Source organism: Somniosus microcephalus, chromosome 1 (genome assembly GCF_052327205.1).
Source record: "Somniosus microcephalus isolate GS21.2 chromosome 1, FLI_Smic_1.0, whole genome shotgun sequence".
Lineage (NCBI taxonomy): Eukaryota > Metazoa > Chordata > Chondrichthyes > Squaliformes > Somniosidae > Somniosus > Somniosus microcephalus.
In genome coordinates, this window is record NC_140987.1 from 437,096,240 (window position 1) to 437,116,369 (window position 20,130).

At 46.6% G+C, this 20,130-nt stretch overlaps 1 protein-coding gene across 4 annotated transcripts in view; it reads right to left on the reverse strand.

Annotated features, from left to right (window-relative positions):
- The window catches only part of LOC147125308 (protein ATP1B4-like), a 116,478-nt gene that overhangs the window by 45,565 nt on the left and 50,783 nt on the right, over positions 1-20,130 (reverse strand). For all 4 annotated transcript variants that reach the window (XM_086000967.1, XM_086000977.1, XM_086000957.1 and 1 more), the window contains one exon: positions 3,118-3,286. In XM_086000967.1, the coding sequence (XP_085857093.1) occupies positions 3,118-3,286 (169 nt within the window). The remainder of the gene's footprint in view (positions 1-3,117; positions 3,287-20,130) is intronic.

The following is a 20,130-nucleotide window of genomic DNA, read 5'->3' on the forward strand; positions in this document are numbered from 1 at the left end:
CCTGTGCTCGCCAAGGCGAACAACTAGGTTCAATGATTCCTTCCAGTAAGAGACGTTGAACTTCAGAATTAATAAATTCTCTATCCTGACTACTATATCTTCTTGACTTGGTAGCAATTGGCTTACAATCCGACATCAAATTGGAAAAAAGTGATAATGGAGGAATAGATAAAGAGGTTAATCCACAAATAGATAAAGGTGGCTTAGTCCCTCCAAATGAAAGACTAAGAGACTCGTGTAACTGAAGCACATCATGTCCAATCAAAATATCCGCACAGAGATTAGGCAAAACAGATAGGCGTATATCAGTATACGTATTACCTAGAAGAACCATTTTCACAAAGCAACAACCAGCTATTTGTGAAGTAAGGGTCGTCTGAGCCACACACACCTGATACGTAACAGGCGAAATTTTCAAATGCTTCTCCTTCGCAAACTGAAGACTTATAAAACTCTCAGTACTGCCCGTATCTATAAAGGCCTTCACTTCCAACCCATTAACTTGAGCTGTAACTATAGCTTTGTTTAGGCCATGAGCAAATGCAGCAGAAATTGATGCAATAAACACCCTATCTAAAGGCTGAATAGTCACAGAAGAGGTAGTGGAGGAAGACCCTCCCACACCAGGAGAAGGGAAGGTAATTGAACCTGATGATTTGCACACACGTGCATAATGACCTCTCTTGCCACATTTACTACACACAGCCTCCCGAGCAGGACACTTCAGACGAGGGTGCCGGATATTCCCACAAAAATAACACTTCTGAATCCTAGAGGCAACGGCCGCCGAAGTAGAAACGGTTTCAAAATCTAGTAAACCACTCCCATTAAGTCCACATAATTCCTTTTCATCCGAAACTGCCGAAACCATAGTCGCAGGCCGATTAAAAAGAGCATAAGAATCCGAACTTCTCTGAGCCATATCCAATGTAGAAGCTTGCTCAAAAGCACTTTTAAGATCCAGAGTCTTATTTTCTAACAACCGCTGACGAATTGATCTAGACAGTAATCCATTAATAAAAGCATCCCGTACCGATTCATCCTTATAGTCTTCAGCCGTCACAGCCTTATAATTACAGTCAACACTAAGGCACCGAAGTGCTTGTAAATAAGTATCCAAAGATTCTCGCACCTGCTGCCTACGGGCAGATAGAAGATGACGTGCAAATACCTCATTCTTTGGTTTAACAAAAACTTTTCCAATGTAGAAGTAGCCTCTTCATAAGTTTTACAGTGCAAAATATATTTATATACATCCGGGTCAATGTAGTTGATCAGCATATTCAGCTTATTTAAAGCCTCTTGATCCAACACGCCCAAAAAGTTTTTAAATGTACAATACCAATGTTTCCATTTATCATCTACTCCAGCAGAATTGGGGTCAGCCTTGAATCGTTCTGGTTGAAGATATCGCTCCATTCTAACATAAAGTTAATAAATTGAAATAAAGAATAGATTTGCCTTCCAAAGTTAGGCTTTATTAACTTTAAAATCGGCAGCATATCTTTCTACATCCAGTCCCAACTAAAGCTAGAAAAGGACTGAATTTAAGGTAGCCACAACACATCATGTGATCATCAACTACCAATGAGATTACAACACATATCCCAAGGCAGTTAACAAACAACGAATCACAATACTTTTACTAATCAAGGAATAATCACCACAACGACCAAATGCTATAAAATGCTTCTATATAATGTGAAGAAAGATTATTTTTTTTCTAATGACCAGATCGATTTTATTAAGCCAACAGATTGGTGCTGTAAGAAATAGAATCACAAAAGCAACAATCATTTCCTGCATGTGTTTTTTTGCTGACATTTCTTATGTTGTATTAGGATTATAAATTAATCTTTTTGTTTTGGGACAATTATGCAGAATCCCAGAAAGAATTTTTACACACACACACATTTTCAAAGGCAATCACCATTACATACTCCTATTAGTTTGACAAAGATACACAGCTGATGTGTGAATTAATCTGTATTAATTAATGTGCAGTGTTGTTTGCAAAATGCTGTTTTACATATTGACTCGTAATTGAGTGCTGCTTGATCATAGAGTTCCCATTGTATTGTGGGTGTGTACACCATTTAACACTGGCACTCTTCTAATAATTGAGGTGACGCATTTTGGGAGGACTAACAAGGCAAGGGAATACACAATGAATGGTAGGACCCTAGGAAGGACAGAGGACCAGAGGGACCTTGGTGTGCATGTACATAGATCCCTGAAGGCAGCAGGACAGGTAGATAAGGTGATTAAAAAGAAATATGGGATACTTGCCTTCATTAGCTGAGGCATAGCAAGGAGGTTATGATGGAGCTGTACAAAACGCTAGTTAGGCCACAGCTGGAATACTGTGTGCAGTTCTGGTCGCCACACTATAGGAAGGATGTGATTGCATTGGAGAGGGTGCAGAGGAGATTCACCAGGATGTTACCTGGGCTGGAGCGCTTCAGCTATGAAGAGAGACTGGACAGGCCGGGGTTGTTTTCCTTAGAGCAGAGAAGGCTGAGGGGGGACCTGATTGAGGTGTACAAAATTATGAGGAGCATAGATAGGGTAGATAGAAAGGAACGTTTCCCCTTAGTTGAGGGGTCAATAACCAGGGGACATAGTTTCAAGAAAAGGGGCAGGAGGTTTGGAGGGGATTTGAGGAAAAACTTTTTCACCCAGAGGGTGGTTCGAATCTGGAACTCACTGCCTGAATCCTCACAACATTCAAGAAGCATTTAGATGAGCACTTGAAACGCCATAGCATACAAGGCTACGGAATAAGTGCTGGAAAATGGGATTAGAATAGATAGGGCTTGATGGCCGGCGTGGACACGATGGGCCGAAGGGCCTCTTTCTGTGCTGTATAATTCTATGACTCTAATTATCATCCTCCTTTATTCTCTGACCCTTATTTTCTCTTTTATTAACTAAAATAGTGCCTTAGTCTTCTGAATCAAAATTCACATTACTGCCACTGATCAGAAAATTGCTCAAAATCTATTCCTTACAGGTACATAATGTCATTGAGTCGGCGATTACTTTTTCACCGGCTGCACTTTTTGTGAACATCTGCAACTGTAAACCAGCACTAAACATGCACTTAGTTTTACTCACACCAACTCTTGGATGTTCTTCCCAGGAATTCTCTCTTTTCTGGATTCCATAGAAAAGTTTTTAAATGTCGCAATTTTTCACCACAGGATTCGCCAGGTTTGTTTGCCACCACTTCGGTTCCTGCTACCACTTCTTCTTTATCTTCCCCTTTGTCCCCAGCCAGGTTTGCCTGAAATCAGTGAGAGGCGGGACAGCAATGGCAAGTTTAGTTTGAGTTTAGGGCGGTAGAGCGCTGTTATATTACAACAGCCTGCAAAAGCCCCGGATGTTCAGGAATGTCTTACAGTATATTATTCTCCGCTGGGACTCTTCGACATTGTCTGATCAGTCACTCAGCAGCTGCCTAGAAAGCCTCCTAATTATTATGAGCGAGGGGCAGCTCAGCGTATGACAGCATTAATAAAATTATACAAGACACTGGAGTATAGTATTTGAAGATTATACCCTGCAGAGCACGACCTGTTTAACAAAAAAGCATCTTCTTGTGAATGTAAAGCAGCTAAGTTTCATAGCTTTAAAACAGATCATAATCATGATCTCTTTATACAACAAACTCTTAGTTAAAAAAAATCATGAGACATTGCTTCCTTTTTTTTTAAAACGTCCAGACTGCCATATGTAAGCAGCCTACGGTATTTTTAAACTGATAACTGTTCTCTTTGCAAAACATTCACTGTACGTCTTGCCATGTGTGGTTTATGTTCAAAGAAAAACTGAAAAACATATGATTGTCCTGTATGGGGCAATTTCACCACGCATTAACGATTCTGCCATGGCCGTGCTCATGGTTCCTTGGAGGACATCGTGATCTCTAGAACTTTAGCTTCCTCGACATGGAGCGCTGTCAGTAAGGGTTTCCGAGCGTAGTGCAGCAGTGATGTCATCAAGCTGTCTAAGCAGCCAATCACATTGAAGAATTGTCACAGACAGCAAACCAGGAAATGAAAAGCATTGATTATCTGCACTTTTTAAAAATGTTACAGGGAGCAAAATAAAGATTGGGACATACACATAGGGTTAATGTAGACGCTGAAATAGCAGGAACAAGCTTTAAAAAAATAATTTTTAAAAAATCCAGTATTTATCATAATGGAGAAATTTGACATTCCGCAAATATAAAATTAATTTTTCAGGACCAGAATGTTTGTTTAGCAGTCAATATGCTGTTAAAACCCCAGTTATACCTATTCCAACAAGACTTAACATTTAATGGGGTGTTTAATGGCGATATCAGTTTCACGCATTTCACTGATTGCCGGCTATGGTGCGGGGGTTGGGGGGGGAGGGGCCATGGTGGGGTCCACAGCGCAGCTTGTGTTGGAGCAGTGAATGACTGACAGCAACTTCAGGATTTACGCATTTAGCTGCGCATGTGCTAAATCCTGAAGTTGCGATCAGCTTCCGAGGGATAATGACGGCAAACGCTGACAGTTCGCCATCATTGTCCACCACAAAATCCGGGCTGTTACGTCTTTTAGCTGTGTTTGTTGTAACAATCTGAAAGCAGCCGCAATGCCCCCTCTGGCGCAAATAAGCATAACAAGCATTCCTACAATATTGGGGGTGAATTGGTCCCGAGTGGTAACGCAAAATGGGCGATAGCGAATTTTCAGCCATTTTACACCCCATCCAATTTATTTTTTCCATTGATAGCTGTGGTTCAGTTGGTAGCACTCGTGCCTCTGAGCCAGAAGGTTGTGGGTTCAAGTTCCATTCCAGAGACTTGGGGGTCGATTTAAACTCAGGTGCGGGGAATTATCGAGTTCCCCGAATTTGGTGTTTCCCACACGAACCTAAATGGGTGTGTGAGATTGATGCAATTTTAACTCAATTGGCCAATTGATTTCCAACGTGTGGGAACCCTTGGCAAATGAGTATTTCCAGTCAGAAAGTCGCATAATATGACTGATGTGCCATCAATAACTCAAAGACAAGGAGTTTAAAGGATTCAACTGAAGGCTTTCAATCACTAAGAACATTGCAGGTCTTTCCACATCGGGTTCCTCTGATAGAATGACTCATACAGCTCTTGAGACCTTTATATGACAAAAGACAGGGGCGTAGCCAATACACACAATAGGAAAAAGGGGGCGGTACACACAATACAAAGCATGTAAGACACAGGGGCTGATGAAGGCATATATTTCATCACATTCACCCCTTCTACAGATTTAGTCTGTCCGGGGGTGTGATAGTCCTTCCTGAACGTCGCAACAGTACCTCGGGTTCCGACCGGGAGTCCGTGGTGCCCTCCTGGGCATACCCATGTGTTGGGGGTGTTGCAGGTACTTCTGGGGGTGGCGAGCCTGGGGATGGTGGAGGTTCTTCTGGGGGTGGTGGTGATGGATCGTCGTCGCTTCCTGGTCATCGACCGGACCTCCTCGATGGAATAGGGGAGGTTACGGGATTATATAAAGTGAAATAGCCGGGTGACCCCCGGGTGGCAGAGGCCATTGTGGAGGCCCTGTAGCCTGTCCCCCTGGATGCTGGCACACATCCCTCGTGATAGGGCGTCGGGGGATTTGTTGAGGGCCCCTGGCCTATATATTATGTCGTACTCAAACGTGGAGAGTTCGATCCACCACCTGAGAATTTTGTCGTTCTTGATCTTCCCCCTCTGTTTGTTGTTAAACATGAAGGCTACCGACCGCTGGTCGGTAAGCAGGGTGAAGCGTTTGCCGGCTAGGTAGTGCCTCCAGTGCCGCACTGCCTCCACTATGGCCTGGGCCTCCTTCTCTACCGAGGAGTGCCTGATCTCGGGCCCTTGGAGGGTTCTTGAGAAAAAGGCTACGGGCCGCCCATCCTGGTTGAGGGTGGCTGCTAAAGTGAAGTCGGACGCATCGCTTTCGACCTGGAAAGGGATGTTTTCGTCCACTGCCTGCAGCGCGGCCTTCACAATGTCATGTTTAATGCTGTTGAAGGCGGCGTGGGCCTCGGCCGTGAGCGGGAAGGACGTTGATTTCAGGAGGGGACGGGCCTTGTCGGAATAATTGAGGACCCATTGGGTGTAATAGGAGAAGAACCCCAGGCACCTTTTCAGGGCCTTGGGAGTGTTTGGTAGGGGTAGCTCCCATAGGGGGCGCAATCGGTTGGGGTCCGGACCGATTTCCCCATTTTCCACCACGCAGCCCAGGATACAGAGGCGCGTGGTGCTAAAGACACACTTATCCTCGTTGTAGGTGAGATTGAGTCTGAGGGCGGTTTTCAGAAATCTCGCGAGGTTCGAGTCGTGGTCTTGCTGGTCGTGGCCGCAGATGGTGACGTTGTCTAGGTATGGGTAGGTGGCTGTTAACTGGTTCTCATCGACCATGCGGTCCATCTCCCGCTGGAAGACTGAGACCCCATTCGTTACCCCAAAGGGGACTCTGAGGAAGTGGTAGAGGCGTCCGTTCGCCTCGAAGGCGGTGTATGGACGGTCCTCCGGCCTAATGGGGAGCTGGTGGTATGCCGATTTTAGGTCGATGGTGGAAACACCCGGTATTGCGCAATTTGGTTAACCATATCCGCTATGCGGGGCAGAGGGTAGGCGTCTAGCTGGGTGTATAGATTAACCGTCTGGCTATAATCTATCACCATCCGCTTCTTTTCGCTACCCTTAACTACTACTACCTGGGCGCGCCACGGGCTGGTACTGCATTCGATGATACCCTCCCGCTTGAGTCTTTCTACTTCCGACGCAATGAACCGTCTGTCCTCCCAGCTGTACCGCCTACTCTTGGTCGCTATGGGTCGACAGTTGGGTGCGAGGTTGGCGAACAGAGAGGGCGGCTTGACCTTCAGGGTAGCCAGACCGCACACTGTGAGGGGTGGCTGGGACCCACCGTAGGTAAGCGTGATACTTTGGTGATGGCACTAGAAGTCCAGACCCAAGATCATGCTCACACAGAGATCTGGCATTATCAATAGTTTAAAATCTCTGTAATCAGTGCCTTTTACCGACAACATAACCGCGCAGAAACCTGTAATTTTTGAGGTATGAGTTTTATCAGCCATGGCGATTTTGCCCTGTGTGGGGACTATCGTTAGTGAAAGTCGTTTTACCAGGCTAGGATGAATAAAGCTTTCGGTGCTCCCGCAGTCAATCAAGCATTTAACCTTGTTCCCATTTACCTCTATGTCCATCATCGATCTAGACAACGGATGCGGCCTGGATTGATCCACTGTGATCGAGGCCACCAGTGGGTCCTGGAGGTCCGTGTAGTCGGGGCAAGATGGTGGACTCCATGAGGGTGGACAAGATGACGTCCAAGATGGCCGCCCCCACGACGCGCACGCGGCGGTGGCGGAGTTGGAGGCGGGGTCCCCTCTGCAGACTTTGCTGAAATGTCCTTTCTTCCCGCATTTAAAACAGGTGGTGCCCTTCGCTGGGCACAGATGCCTGGAGTGTTTGTCCTGGCCGCAGAAGTAGCATTTCGGGCCCCGATGCATCGCGGCAGTAGTGGGGCTCCTGGGTGGGGGCTGGGGCTCCGATGGTGCTGGGCTGGCCTGAGACCTGGGAGGTGAAGATGGCTTCCAAGATGGCGGCCCCCACGGCGCGCACGAGGTGGAGTGGGCCGCGTGGCCTGAGGAACAGGATTCAGAGTTCCTCTGGGCCATATCCAGCGATCGCGCTATGCCCATAGCCTGTTTTAAGTCCAGTCCCTCCTTTTCAAACAGTTTCTGCCGAATGTAATTTGAACTGAGGCCCGCAATAAAGGCGTCTCGTATCAGCTCCTCCGTGTACACGATGGCAGACATGGCCTTACAGTTACAGTCTCTGCCCAGTACTTTTAGGCTTAGCATGAAGTCCTCTAGTGACTCACCATGCCGCTGCGTGCGAGTAGTCAGAAGATGCCTGGCGTACACCTCGTTTATTGGCCGCACGTAGTGGGCCTTCAGAATGGTGCAGGCATCCCCGTAGCTGGTGGCATCTTGGATGAGAGGGGAGACCTGATGGCTCACCCAGTTTCGCAGGATTCCCAGTTTCACGTCTCCGGTGGCGGTTGCGGCTGCTATGGCGGTGGATGAGTTTGCGATGAAAAATTCGAAGCATTGGAACCAGTGTCCGAACTGTGTGGCTGCGTCTGAGGCATGGGGGTCCAGATCCAAGCGCTCTGGTTTCAGGAGTCGATCCATCTTGGTGTTTTAGTGATTAAAATTGATGTGCCATCAATAACTCAAAGACAAGGAGTTTAAAGGATTCAACTGAAGGCTTTTAATCACTAAGAACATTGCAGGTCTTTCCACATCGGGTTCGTCTGATAGAATGACTCATACAGCTCTTGAGACCTTTATATGACAAAAGACAGGGGCGTAGCCAATACACACAATAGGAAAAAGGGGGCGGTACACACAATACAAAGCAGGTAAGACACAGGGGCTGATGAAGGCATATATTTCATCACAATGACATCATTATTGCTGCTGCATTTAGGGTCTGCAACAAGCCTTGCTTCTTCTGCAGGCTGCCAGCCTTTTGGCATTTGCTGATACACTGAGCTGGAAGCAGAATGGCAAGAGAAAGACCGAGGTCTGCACCCCGTTTTGACGACGTTGCCCTGCAGGCTTTAGTGGAGGGAGCAAGAGCTCACAAGGAGGTGCTCTTCCCTTCATCAGGGAGGAAGATGCCTCCCCAGCAGACAAAGGCTGCGTGGCTGCAAGTGGCAGAGGAGGTCAACTCCTTATCGGCTACCCGCAGAACCTGGCTTCAGTGCAGGAAGAGATTTCATGACCTTCAGCACACTGGAAAAGTGAGTATGAAGTTCCCATCACTCTCAATCTGATCTTCATTGCCTCCCCTCACCAGCACTCAGCTTTAGCAATCTCTTCCTCCACATCCCACTTGACACTCACATCCATGCACCTTACCCATTCCCTCTCTCTCTATGGTCACATTCACCTAACTATTCGACTATGCAGCCCTCACACTCCCTATCACTCTGATGCTATGAAAACAACTGACAACACACAGGGAGGGCCCTTGGTCTTGCCACCTCACTCCATCTTTGTCTCCTTCTAAGCATCTATGCTATGGATTCTCTAAACTCACTCCTTCATTCTCACTCAAACTGCACTTGTCTCCCTCATTGCAGGAAAAGAGAGCTCACAATAAAAGAGAACGAGCGAGGACAGGAGGAGGGCCACCATCAGTAGCCCACCTCAACCCCTGGGAGGAGGCGTTCCTGGAGATCGTAGGACTGGAGGATGAGGCGCAAGTGGGGGACGGACAGACGGGTGCATCACAGCAAGCTGGTGACAGAATAGTTTTCCATCTCTCTCATTGACATTGCATGAGTCGCTGATAATGATTCTGAAGCTATAACAGTTGGACCTATGATCATCTACAATATGCAACGTGCATGTAACCTTGACCTCACATCTCTAACTCTTTCCTTCACTCCCCCACAGGTCCATCGAGAGCCCCCGTCCCCACTGTCCAGGAGGAAGAGCCTGAGCTTCCAGACACCTCAGAGGAATCTGCAACCTCTGAGGGCACAGCGTCAGCAGAATTTAGCGCACCCAGCACCAGTGTAGACACTCACACCTCAGTGGGACCTTCGGGACATAGAGTAGTGTTGTCACCTGGTGTATCACAGCTCACAAGTGAGCATCAGCAGATTGTGGAGATAGGGACAGCAGTGGAGAGTGCTAGTCGGAGGGCGCAGGACTCTGCCAGCTCGGCTCAGCTGCATGTCGACCCTCTGCCTCTGGGTCCATCCATAAGATCAGCGGGGCTGGAACTCCAGGAACAGATGCAGGAGTCTCTGGCAGGTTTTGTCTCCAGGGTCGATGTGAGTGTGGAGCGAATGGAGAAGTCCATAGCGAACATGAGCAGAGCCTTTGTGGAGTCATTGGCGCATGAACGCATCACCATGGCAAGGATGGCAACCTCCATGGAGGAGATAAGTCACCAGGGTATGGAAAACATGGAGAGTGCTCATAATAGAATGGCATCTCTTGAGGAGCGATGGGCATCTATTGAACAGAGAAACCAGACCTTCATGGAAGTCCTTCTGAGTAGGACTGCCAGTGCAGATACGGGTCCCCATCCCCCCTGATGTGCAGCAAGGTGCTCTCAAGCCACTTCCAAGCGCTGGCCCCTTCTGGCCTGTGCAGCTTCAGGTGGGTGAGCAGCAGCCTGGCGCTCCTGTTGCTGCTGCTGTTGTTCCTGGTTCTGCCGGTGTCGCTGCTGGTGTTCGAGCTCATCTAATGCCCAGAAGGAAAGGAAATAAATGGCTCCCATGCTTCTGGTATATGCCTCCGTTGAGGAAGCGCTGAGTGAAGGTGGCGAGCGGGGTTTCCCAGGAGGTCACACTGGAGATGTGTGTGAGGCTCCAACCTTCCACAGGTGTGGTTAAGCCTGGTAAAAGTTGCCCCAGGCCTGACACAACAAAGTCCTGCCACCTGCAAATGATGACTGATCAAATCTCCTCTTTAATGGTTGACCTGCAGCTGATAGTCAGCAAGCCAATAGTGCTCATGCCAGGTTTCACAGGTGTGATCCCCACCAGACGTCTTTTATGTGGGAAAAGGCTTAAAAATGCAAGGGCCTGTTAAAATGGGATTATAAAGGCCAATTATTGCTGGTTAAGGGCCTTAAAGACCAGTCCCGCCTGTTGGAAGCGGGACTGATTCGGGACCATCAGACACGCCTGGGTTAAAATGGCTCGGGATCGGGCACCAGGCGGGGGGGGTCCCGACCCCCAGTTTTTGCGATTTTAACCCCCCACATGCCCCAAAGCCCGCCTCACAGCTGAGTTAAAATCGACCTCTTGAGCACAAAATCTAGGCTGACACTTCCAGTGCAGTGCTGAGGGAGTGCTGCATTGTCGGAGGTGCCGTCTTTTGGATGAGACGTTAAACCGAGGCCCCGTCTTCTTTCTCAGGTGGATGTAAAAGATCCCGCGGCACTATTTCGATGAAGAGCAGGGGAGTTATCCCTGGCATCCTGGGGCCAATTTTTATCCCTCAACCAACATCACTAAACAGATTATCTGGTCGTTATCACTTTACTGCTTGCTGTGCACAACTTGGCTGCCGCGTTTCCCACATTACAACAGTGACTACTGTGATGAAATATTCCATTCATCACTCATTGGTATTCTCTGCCTGTGACTGTGGTTGGTTTCAGTTTCATTTCCCTTACCTCAGTTCCGTTTCCTCACCATTGTATTGTACTGTGTGTAGGGCTCCGCCCATACCTGGCCCCTATGTAAGCTGGCCCAGCCTGCATAACATCCAGTACAGCAGACCTCTGGATGGAAGATACCTCTCCTCTGTGTGTTACCTTCTAAGTCAATAAAAGCCTTGTTTTGTTTCGCTAACATCGAGTCTCGGATTTATTGAGGCACATCAACTACATTTCAAAAGAGTCCTTCATTAGCTGTAAAGCACTTTGGGACATCCTGAGGTCATGAAAGGTGCTATTTAAATGCAAATCTTTCTTTCATTATTGACGTCAATGAAAAGAAAGTTTGGCGGGTGTAGACTGAGCTGCTGATTCGCCATCGCTCATTTTGTGCTACTGCTTAGGACCAATTTAACCCCCATTATTTTTTAAGCGATTACAGCATCACCTGTGGAGCAAGTAAGAACACATATTAAGGGGTACGGTAGCATAGTGGTTATGTTACTGGACTAGTAATCCAGGGACATGAGTTCAAATGCAAATGGTATGTTGGCCTTCGTAGCGAGAGGGTTCGAGTACAGGAACAAGCATGTCTTGCTGCAGTTGTACAGGGCCTTGGTGAGACCACACCTTGAGTATTGTGTGCAGTTTTGGTCACCTTATCTGAGGAAGGATGTTCTTGCCATGGAGGGAGTGCAGCGAAGATTCACCAGGCTGATACCTGGGATGGCAGGAATGACGCATGAGGAGAGATTGGGTCGATTGGGCTTATATTCGCTGGAGTTTAGAAGAATGAGAGGGGATCTCATTGAAACTTATAAAATTCTAACAGGACTAGACAGACTAGATGCTGGAAGGATGTTCCCGATGGCCGAGGAGTCCAGAACCAGGGGTTACAGTCTAAGGATAAGGGGTAAGCCATTTAGGACAGAGATAAGGAGGAATTTCTTCACCCAAAGAGTGGTGAACCTGTGGAATTCTCTACCACAGAAGGCAGTGGAGGCCAATTCATTAAATATATTCAAGAAGGAGTTAGATATATTTCTTAAGGCTAAAGGGATCAAGGGATATGGGGAGAAAGCAGGGACAAGGTACTGAATTTGGATGATCAGCCATGATCTCATTGAATGGCGGAGCAGGCTCGAGGGGCCGAATGGCCTACTCCTGCTCCTATCTTCTATGTTTCTATGTTTCAACTCCCACCTCCAGCAGCTGGGGAATTTAAAATCTGGAATTAAAAAGGTAGTATCAGTAATGGTGGCCATGAAACTACCATTTTGTCATAAAAACCCATCTGGTTCACTAATGTCCTTTAGGGAAGGAAATCTGCTGCCCTTACCCGGTCTGGCCTATATGTGACTCCAGACGCACAGCAATGTGGTTGACTCTTAACTGAAATGGCCACTCAGTTGTGTGAGGTGGATCACCACCATCTTCTCAAGGGCAATAAATACTGGCATTTCCAGCGACACCTAAAATTATTACCATTACAGCATTATCAATGGACTCTGGGCACGGTGACATTACCAACTCTGATGAAAGGGCAACACTTCCAGTAATTACTGTTACTCTGTGTTATCCACATAATATTACGAAAGCTGCAATGAAGTGCTGCACATTGACTAAAACGCCTATAAGCCAATTATTATTGGTCAGTAACTCCATTATCATTGTATCATGCAACTACCAGGATGGTAGCAGGTGAACTGGATGGACCTTGGCCTTTTTTCATTTAGCAATTCCTATGTTCCTATTACAAGGAAGGTCTCATTAGAATATGTCAAAGATTTTTTTCCCAAATATTTTTGGGAGTTGTTAAACCTGTCGGCCTGCAGTTTCCATTCGGTTGCGCTGGTTTATTCAGCGCAATTCACCCGAAATCGGCGTAACCAGCGCAAACAATCGTGGAATTTTAAGCGCAAATTATGTTCAGCGCAAATCGGGTTTTCGCGATCTATTGCGTTAGGCTAAAAAACACTGCGCTAGAAGCAGGCCCCGCCCACAAAACTGGCCGCGCCCCCAAGATGAATTAATCGCCATTGGGAGTTTGCACTCGTTTGCGGGGCTCTAACAATTAAGCTGGATCTTTTGGGAGCAAGGACACGAATAGGTACATTTTAAAAGCTTTTGAATGTAACTTTTTTTTTCATTTACTAAGAAACTGACTACTATACCCCAATATAACGAGCAAATGGTGCTGTATATATTTTTTGTCATTTTCAGTCATTTAAAATCAGGTTACTCACAGGTGGTGGATTGACATTGTGATTAAAAATCATAATTTTTTCGTGATAAACCCATTTTCAGTCTTAATCAAACTGCACCAAGTTACCGCTCTTAAATATATTAAGGGAAATTTTGAAAGCAACATTTTTTTTTTTTACTTACGTCTTAAAACGCTGCCCAATTGCACTGGTTCATGGCAGATTTTGCGTTCGGCGATACGCAAATAAGCTTGAGCAGAAACTCGAGATAAAAATACACTTCTCAAAACAGGCGCAATTTCCGCCTGGATCGCCGATTGCGCCCAAAGCAGAAACTCTATCCCCAGATATTTAAACCACATTTGTAGTAAGGTCTAATACCTGTTATATTTTGTAGCAAATATATTCTATTTTACATGAATCTGTAGCAAGTAATACAATAGGGCTTCATTACTCGTCATGACAATGCAATCCCTGATGCAGAGCACTTAAATCAATATGTGATATTTTAAAATGTGATTATATAACATAAGAACATAAGAATTAGGAGCAGGAGTCGGCCATACGGCCCCTCGAGCCTGCTCCGCCATTCAATAAGATCATGGCTGATCTTCGACCTCAACTCCACTTTCTCACCGATCCCCATATCCCTATATTCCCTCGAGTCCAAAATTCTATCCATCTCTTACTCATGATACTGTTGACTTAATGAGACACAAACAATGTCAATGTAAATTTAGGTTTCACACTGTAATACATTTTTCAACAAATTAAAACAATTATTTGGTACAAGCCAAGCCACCTGCATTAATAAGTATTAATAAGGGTACAGAGGATAGCAGAACAGGACAGAAAGTGTGCAGTGCAGGGTTAACCCCACAGCATTTGATTTTTATTCATCTTGGTGCTGACTCTGGAACTGCAATGGGGAGGTTTTCCCAAGGCTTCACCTTGATGGGCCGCCATACCCCCCAACCCCCCTCCAAAACAGAAGCGACAATATAATTTGAGGCATAGGCCTTAATCCTGATAGATTGGCCATCGGAGGCCGTAAAGGAGCTGTGACTGGTTACATGCATGGAGTGTGGCAATAGACTAGTGTCATCATCAGATTGACTATGGTGAGTCAGCTTGGCTAGGTGTGCCTAGTGTACTTGTGCACTGTGATGCAATGGTGTTGCGCTGCGATGTGCATCGTTGCGTAGCTGCTGTGAGAATGCCTGCACAAAATTGGCTGTCGTGTTTCCTGTGTTACAACAGTGACTACACTTCAAAAAGTACTTCATTGGCTGTAAAGTGCTTTGGGACATTCTGAGGCCAAGGCTTCTTCGGCAGCACCTCCCAAACCCGCGACCTCTACCACCTAGAAGGACAAGGGCAGCAGGCGCACAGGAACACCACCACCTCCAAGTTCCCCTCCAAGTCACACACCATCCTGACGTGGAAATATATCGCCGATCCTTCATCGTCGCTGGGTCAAAATCCTGGAACTCCCTCCCTAACAGCACTGTGGGAGTACCTTCACCACACGGACTGCAGCGGTTCAAGAAGGCGGCTCACCGCCACCTTCTCAAGGGCAATTGCCAGCGATGCCCACATCCCATGAACGAATAAAAAAAAAGGTTGTGAAAGGTGCTATATAAATGCAAGTCTTTCTTTCTTCCATATTGTCAGACATTCTGTCAAATTACATATATCACATGCATGTATAAAGAATTTCTCTTTGAAGGTACAAACATTTATGAAGAAAAGCTTCATGACATTTATTCTTTGCCCAATTTTGGATGCAAAATTTGGCTTTGGCACACGGAGGTACTGTAATCATTGGAAGGGATTTGTGGGAGGCTTGGAATCCAGTTTACTCAGTACTGGTTCGCATTTGAGTAAGAGAGATTCAACTGAAAATATAATATAACATTATACTACCAATAAGTTCTATTAAGTAGACCCTTCGGGTCCTGTCATATCTTCCAGTTATGTGATAAGGTGAAAAAAATTCTAAACACCGTCAAACAGATGTTTTTTCAAGAACACTAGTGTTCTGCCTTGTAAAGATGCTGTCGATCCACCACCGAAAAAGGTGACAATATTCTCTTAGCGATGGCTAGAAAATTATCACTCTAGAATGGCTCCAGTCAATTTCTCCAGTTTCAAACTAATCTGGTGGAGAGTGGCAATTTAGAATTTCATCAGTTTTGCATCATAATGATTATGTTCATAAGAACATAAGAATTAGGAGCAAGAGTAGGCCATACGGCCCCTCGAGCCTGCTCCGCCATTCAATAAGATCATGGCTGATCATCGACCTCAACTCCATGGAAGGAGTGCAGCGAAGATTCACCAAGCTGATACCTGGGATGGCAGGAATGACGTATGAGGAGAGATTGGGTCGATTGGGCTTATACTCGCTGGAGTTTAGAAGAATGAGAGGGGATCTCATCGAAGCTTATAAAATTCTGACAGGACTAGACAGACTAGATGCTGGAAGGATGTTCCCGATGGTCGGGGTGTCCAGAACCAGGGGTCACAGTCTAAGGATAAGGGGTAAGCCATTTAGGACTGAAATGAGGAGGAATTTCTTCACCCAGAGAGTGGTGAACCTGTGGAATTCTCTACCACAGAAGGCAGTAGAGGCCAATTCATTAAATATATTCAAGAAGGAGTTGGATAGATTTCTTAAGGCTAAAGGGATCAAGGGATATGGAGAGAAGGCAGGGACAGGGTACTGAATTTGGATGATCAGCCATGATCTTATTGAATGGCGGAGCAGGCTCGAGGGGCCGAATGGCCTACTCCTGCTCCTATCTTCTATGTTTCTATGTTTCCACTGCCCTCTGGGGCAGAGAATTCCAAAGATTCACAACCCTCTGAGTAAAGAAATTCCTCCTTGTCTCAGTCTTAAATGGCCAACCCCTTATCCTGAGACTATGTTTGATAAGCTATATGAACCAGCGATGGACTATTTTGAGAATGCAGAAATGGCTCAGTAAACATTTAATATAACTGCAATCACTCTGGAATAATGCTGTAATTAGTCAATCAATAAATTAGGCAGGAATGACCGACGTGGGGGTAATTTTAAGCTCCCAAAAATGGGTGGGCTGGGTGAGATGTTAAAATGTTTTAAATCTCACACTCGACCTCAACCCGCCCACTTCCAGGTTTAACGGAGGCAGAACAGGGGGGCAGGCAGCCAACCCGCTCCCAGGAAGCGGGTTGGGTATTTAAATATTATAATGAGGCTGTGAGCCTCACATTAAACCTGCTTTATAGGTTTAACCCTGGTCGGTCGGGTTTCCCAGACATTAGGAAACCTGGCAGCCGAAGGGAGACGAGGACAGCTTCGGGGAGAAGGCAAGTGCCTTTACAGCACTGCTTGTGGGCCAGGAGGAGCAGGAGTCCTCCCACCTCAAGTTTACCTCCTTCCAGGGGATCGGACTCTCTCCCCATCAGAAACCCCCAACCAAAGAACTCCCCATCCAAAGACTTGCGCCACCCCCCCCCAGATCGGGGATCGGACGCCCCTCCCAGGTTCGAGGATCAGAGCAACCCCCCGCCCCCCCACACTCCCACTAGCAGATGCAGGCTTCTTACGTGAAGGTTGCAGCCTGCTCCGAAGTGCTCCCCGCCCGACTGGAAGCCAAGCCTGTCAATCAGGCTGACTTCCGGGCGGGGATCCTGTTAAAAAAAAAGTCACACGTTGTGGAGTTAAAGCTCAACAAACCGGGACTTCCGGATTTCCTGACCGAAACTCTGCCCACCCCTCCCCCCACCTGGCTAACCAAACCCACCCCTGTTAATATTGGGGCCATATTTTCTGGCTCAGGCAGCCAAACAAACTCTGATGTATTAGCAAAATATAGAATGAAGATTATGCGTGAAGTGTCACTTTAGGGTCATGTCTATCTGTAGCTTTTTTTTGTTTTAAAAAAAAATCTGTTTTATCAAATCTAGTGTCTTATCATGCATGCGAATTTTAAGATAAAATCTAAAAAAAACATTTTTTGAAATGTAGATGTGATCACGTTATATTGCAGCTTAAATGAGTTTCCATCACATGTCAGAACTACAATCCTAAATCTATTTAACGACCAATTTAGAATGATAGATAGCTTCCACCGCATTGGACATCCATTAAATTAATTGCAGTACTACGTAAAGAACAGTAGTCAGGAGACACAAAGTGATTGATCTACTAAATGAATGCATTGTGCTGACCTTAACCATTTGCTAATCAAACCTGCCCGTGCCTGGAATGTACCAAAGTGATTGAATGTGTTTTTTGGCAGACAACAAAATTCTGGTGACGTTATTTTGTGAACTATGGAGAAAAATAACTCTAGGCTTTTGGTGAACACTTGAAGAATGATACCAGAGCCCAGAGGTTAGACCCATCAGGAAAGATTAAACAGGCTGGGGCTCTTTTCTCCAGAAAAGAGAAGACTGAGGGGTGACCTGTTAGAGGTCTTCAAGATTATGAAAGGGTTTATAGGGCAAATGTAGAGAAGATGTTTCCACTTGAAGGTGAGACCAGAACTAGGGGCCATCAATATAAGATAGTCACCAACAAATCCAATCGGGAAGTCAAGAGAAACCTCTTTACCCAGAGCTGGTCAGAATGTGGAACTTGCTACCACAGGGAGTAGTTGTGGCAAATAGCTTAGATGCATTTAAGGGGAAGCTCGATAAACAAATGAGGGAGAAAAGAGTAGAAGGATATGTTGACAGGGTGAGATGAAGAGGGACGGGAGGAGACTTGTGTGGAGCATAAACACCGGCATGGACCGGTTCGGCCGAATAGCCTGTTTCTGTGCTGTAAATACCTTGTTATAACTTTGTAATGTAACTTAGAGTAGAAATACTGCACAGCTTCCAACGTAGTGACTCAACCAACTTTCGGAATAACGTAATAAAACTCACTACGCACTTGGTTTGAGTATAAAGCAAGGCTTTAATCAACTTGTTTCAGAACATGGAGGTCTAGTTGTACTTCACTAGATCCTTGTCTTACAAAATGTCCCTGGCAAGCTGGGCCCACGCCCGAGTATTTATACTCCTTGGACGGCACCACCAGCTGGCCGTCCAGCATTATTTCACGAGTAGTTTCTTGATGAATGATGAGATTTATAACATTCTTCCTGCCTAAAAGATTTGGAAGTCCGACCACTTCCTCTTAGCGGATCAGGCGGACTACGAATAGCCGCAGTCTTTTAGATTTTTGTTTATGGCTAGAAGGCACGTCTCCCCGGACCGTGTCTTGGTCCCTGGGCCACATCATCCGTACCGGTGGATCGACAGGGCCCTTGTTGCTCTGATCGACCCGAGGGAGGCTGGGGAGATCATGACTCCGGGTGCGGGTCCCCACAGGCGCAGAACTGGCTTCATCCTGTTGGATAGCCGGGGATTGACCGGCGTCCTGGCCTCGGGTGGCCATCCCACGGGGAGCGCTTGGCTCCCCGAGTGGATCTGGTGCGGCAGCTGGCAGATCTCTCGATGCCCCAGGTAGGGCGTCATCTTCGGGGGAGCGCAGAGTGTCGGCATCATCCCAGTGGGTTCTTCTATTGGTTGGGTCTGTGGAACCGGCCGGACAGGGAGCCAGGTCCCGGAGCGAAATGGTTAACTCCCGGCCATCAGGGTACCGCACGTACGCGTAGTTGACGTCCGTGAGTTCTACCTCGTCGACGAGAGGATCTGTTTTAGATGATTGGACGAATCTTCGGAGCAGCACGGGGCTGGGAGCTGCCAACCATAATGGTAGAGACGTCCCATGAGTGGAGCGACGCTGGAAGCTGAAGAATCGCTCGTGAGGTGTGACATTGGTAGACGTAGAAAGGAGAGACCTGATGGAATGCAACACGTCAGGGAGCATAGTTTCCCACTGCTGGTCTGGTAGGTTGCATGACCTCAGCGCAAGAAGAACAGCATTCCAAATGATAGTGTTGTATCTCTCAACCTGTCCATTACCGATGGGATGGTACGGTGTCGTTTTACTTGTGGCGATTCCCCGTTGGGAGAGATAACTTTTGAGTTCGCTTGACATGAAGGAGGGACCCCAATCAGAGTGGATGAAATTGGCCGTACCGCAAAGGGAAAAGACTTGATCAAGGCATTTGATCACTGTGAAAGTAAGTATATTGGGACAGGGGAAAGCAAAGGGAAAGCGTGAATATTCGTCCACCATAGTCAGTAAGTAGGTGTTTCGTGTTGAAGAGGGCAATGGCCCTTTAAAGTCAATGCTGAGTCGCTGCATAGGCTGCAAAGCGTGTATGAACGAGCCATCCAATGGACGGAAGAATTGCGGTTTTAATTCCGCACAAATTCTACAGGAGGAGCATGTTCTTTTCACATCTTCCATAGAAAATGGGAGATTTTTAGATCGCACAAAGTGCAACATACGGGTAACGCCAGGATGGCATAAGTCAGTATGAAGATCCGCCAGAGTCGAAGTTGACATAGAAGAGCAGAATGCCTGCGTGAGGGTATCGGGGGCCACATTCTCTTTGCCGGGTTGATAATGTATGGTGTATCCAAAGGCGGCCAATTCCATCCTCCAGAGTTGTATTTTGTTATTCTTGATCTTAGTGCGTTTCCGGTTATCCAGCATAAAGGCCACGGAGCGCTGATCGGTTATAAGCGTGAAATGGCGATGAGCGAGAAAATGATTCCATTTACGTACCGCTTCGATGATGGCCGTAGCCTCCT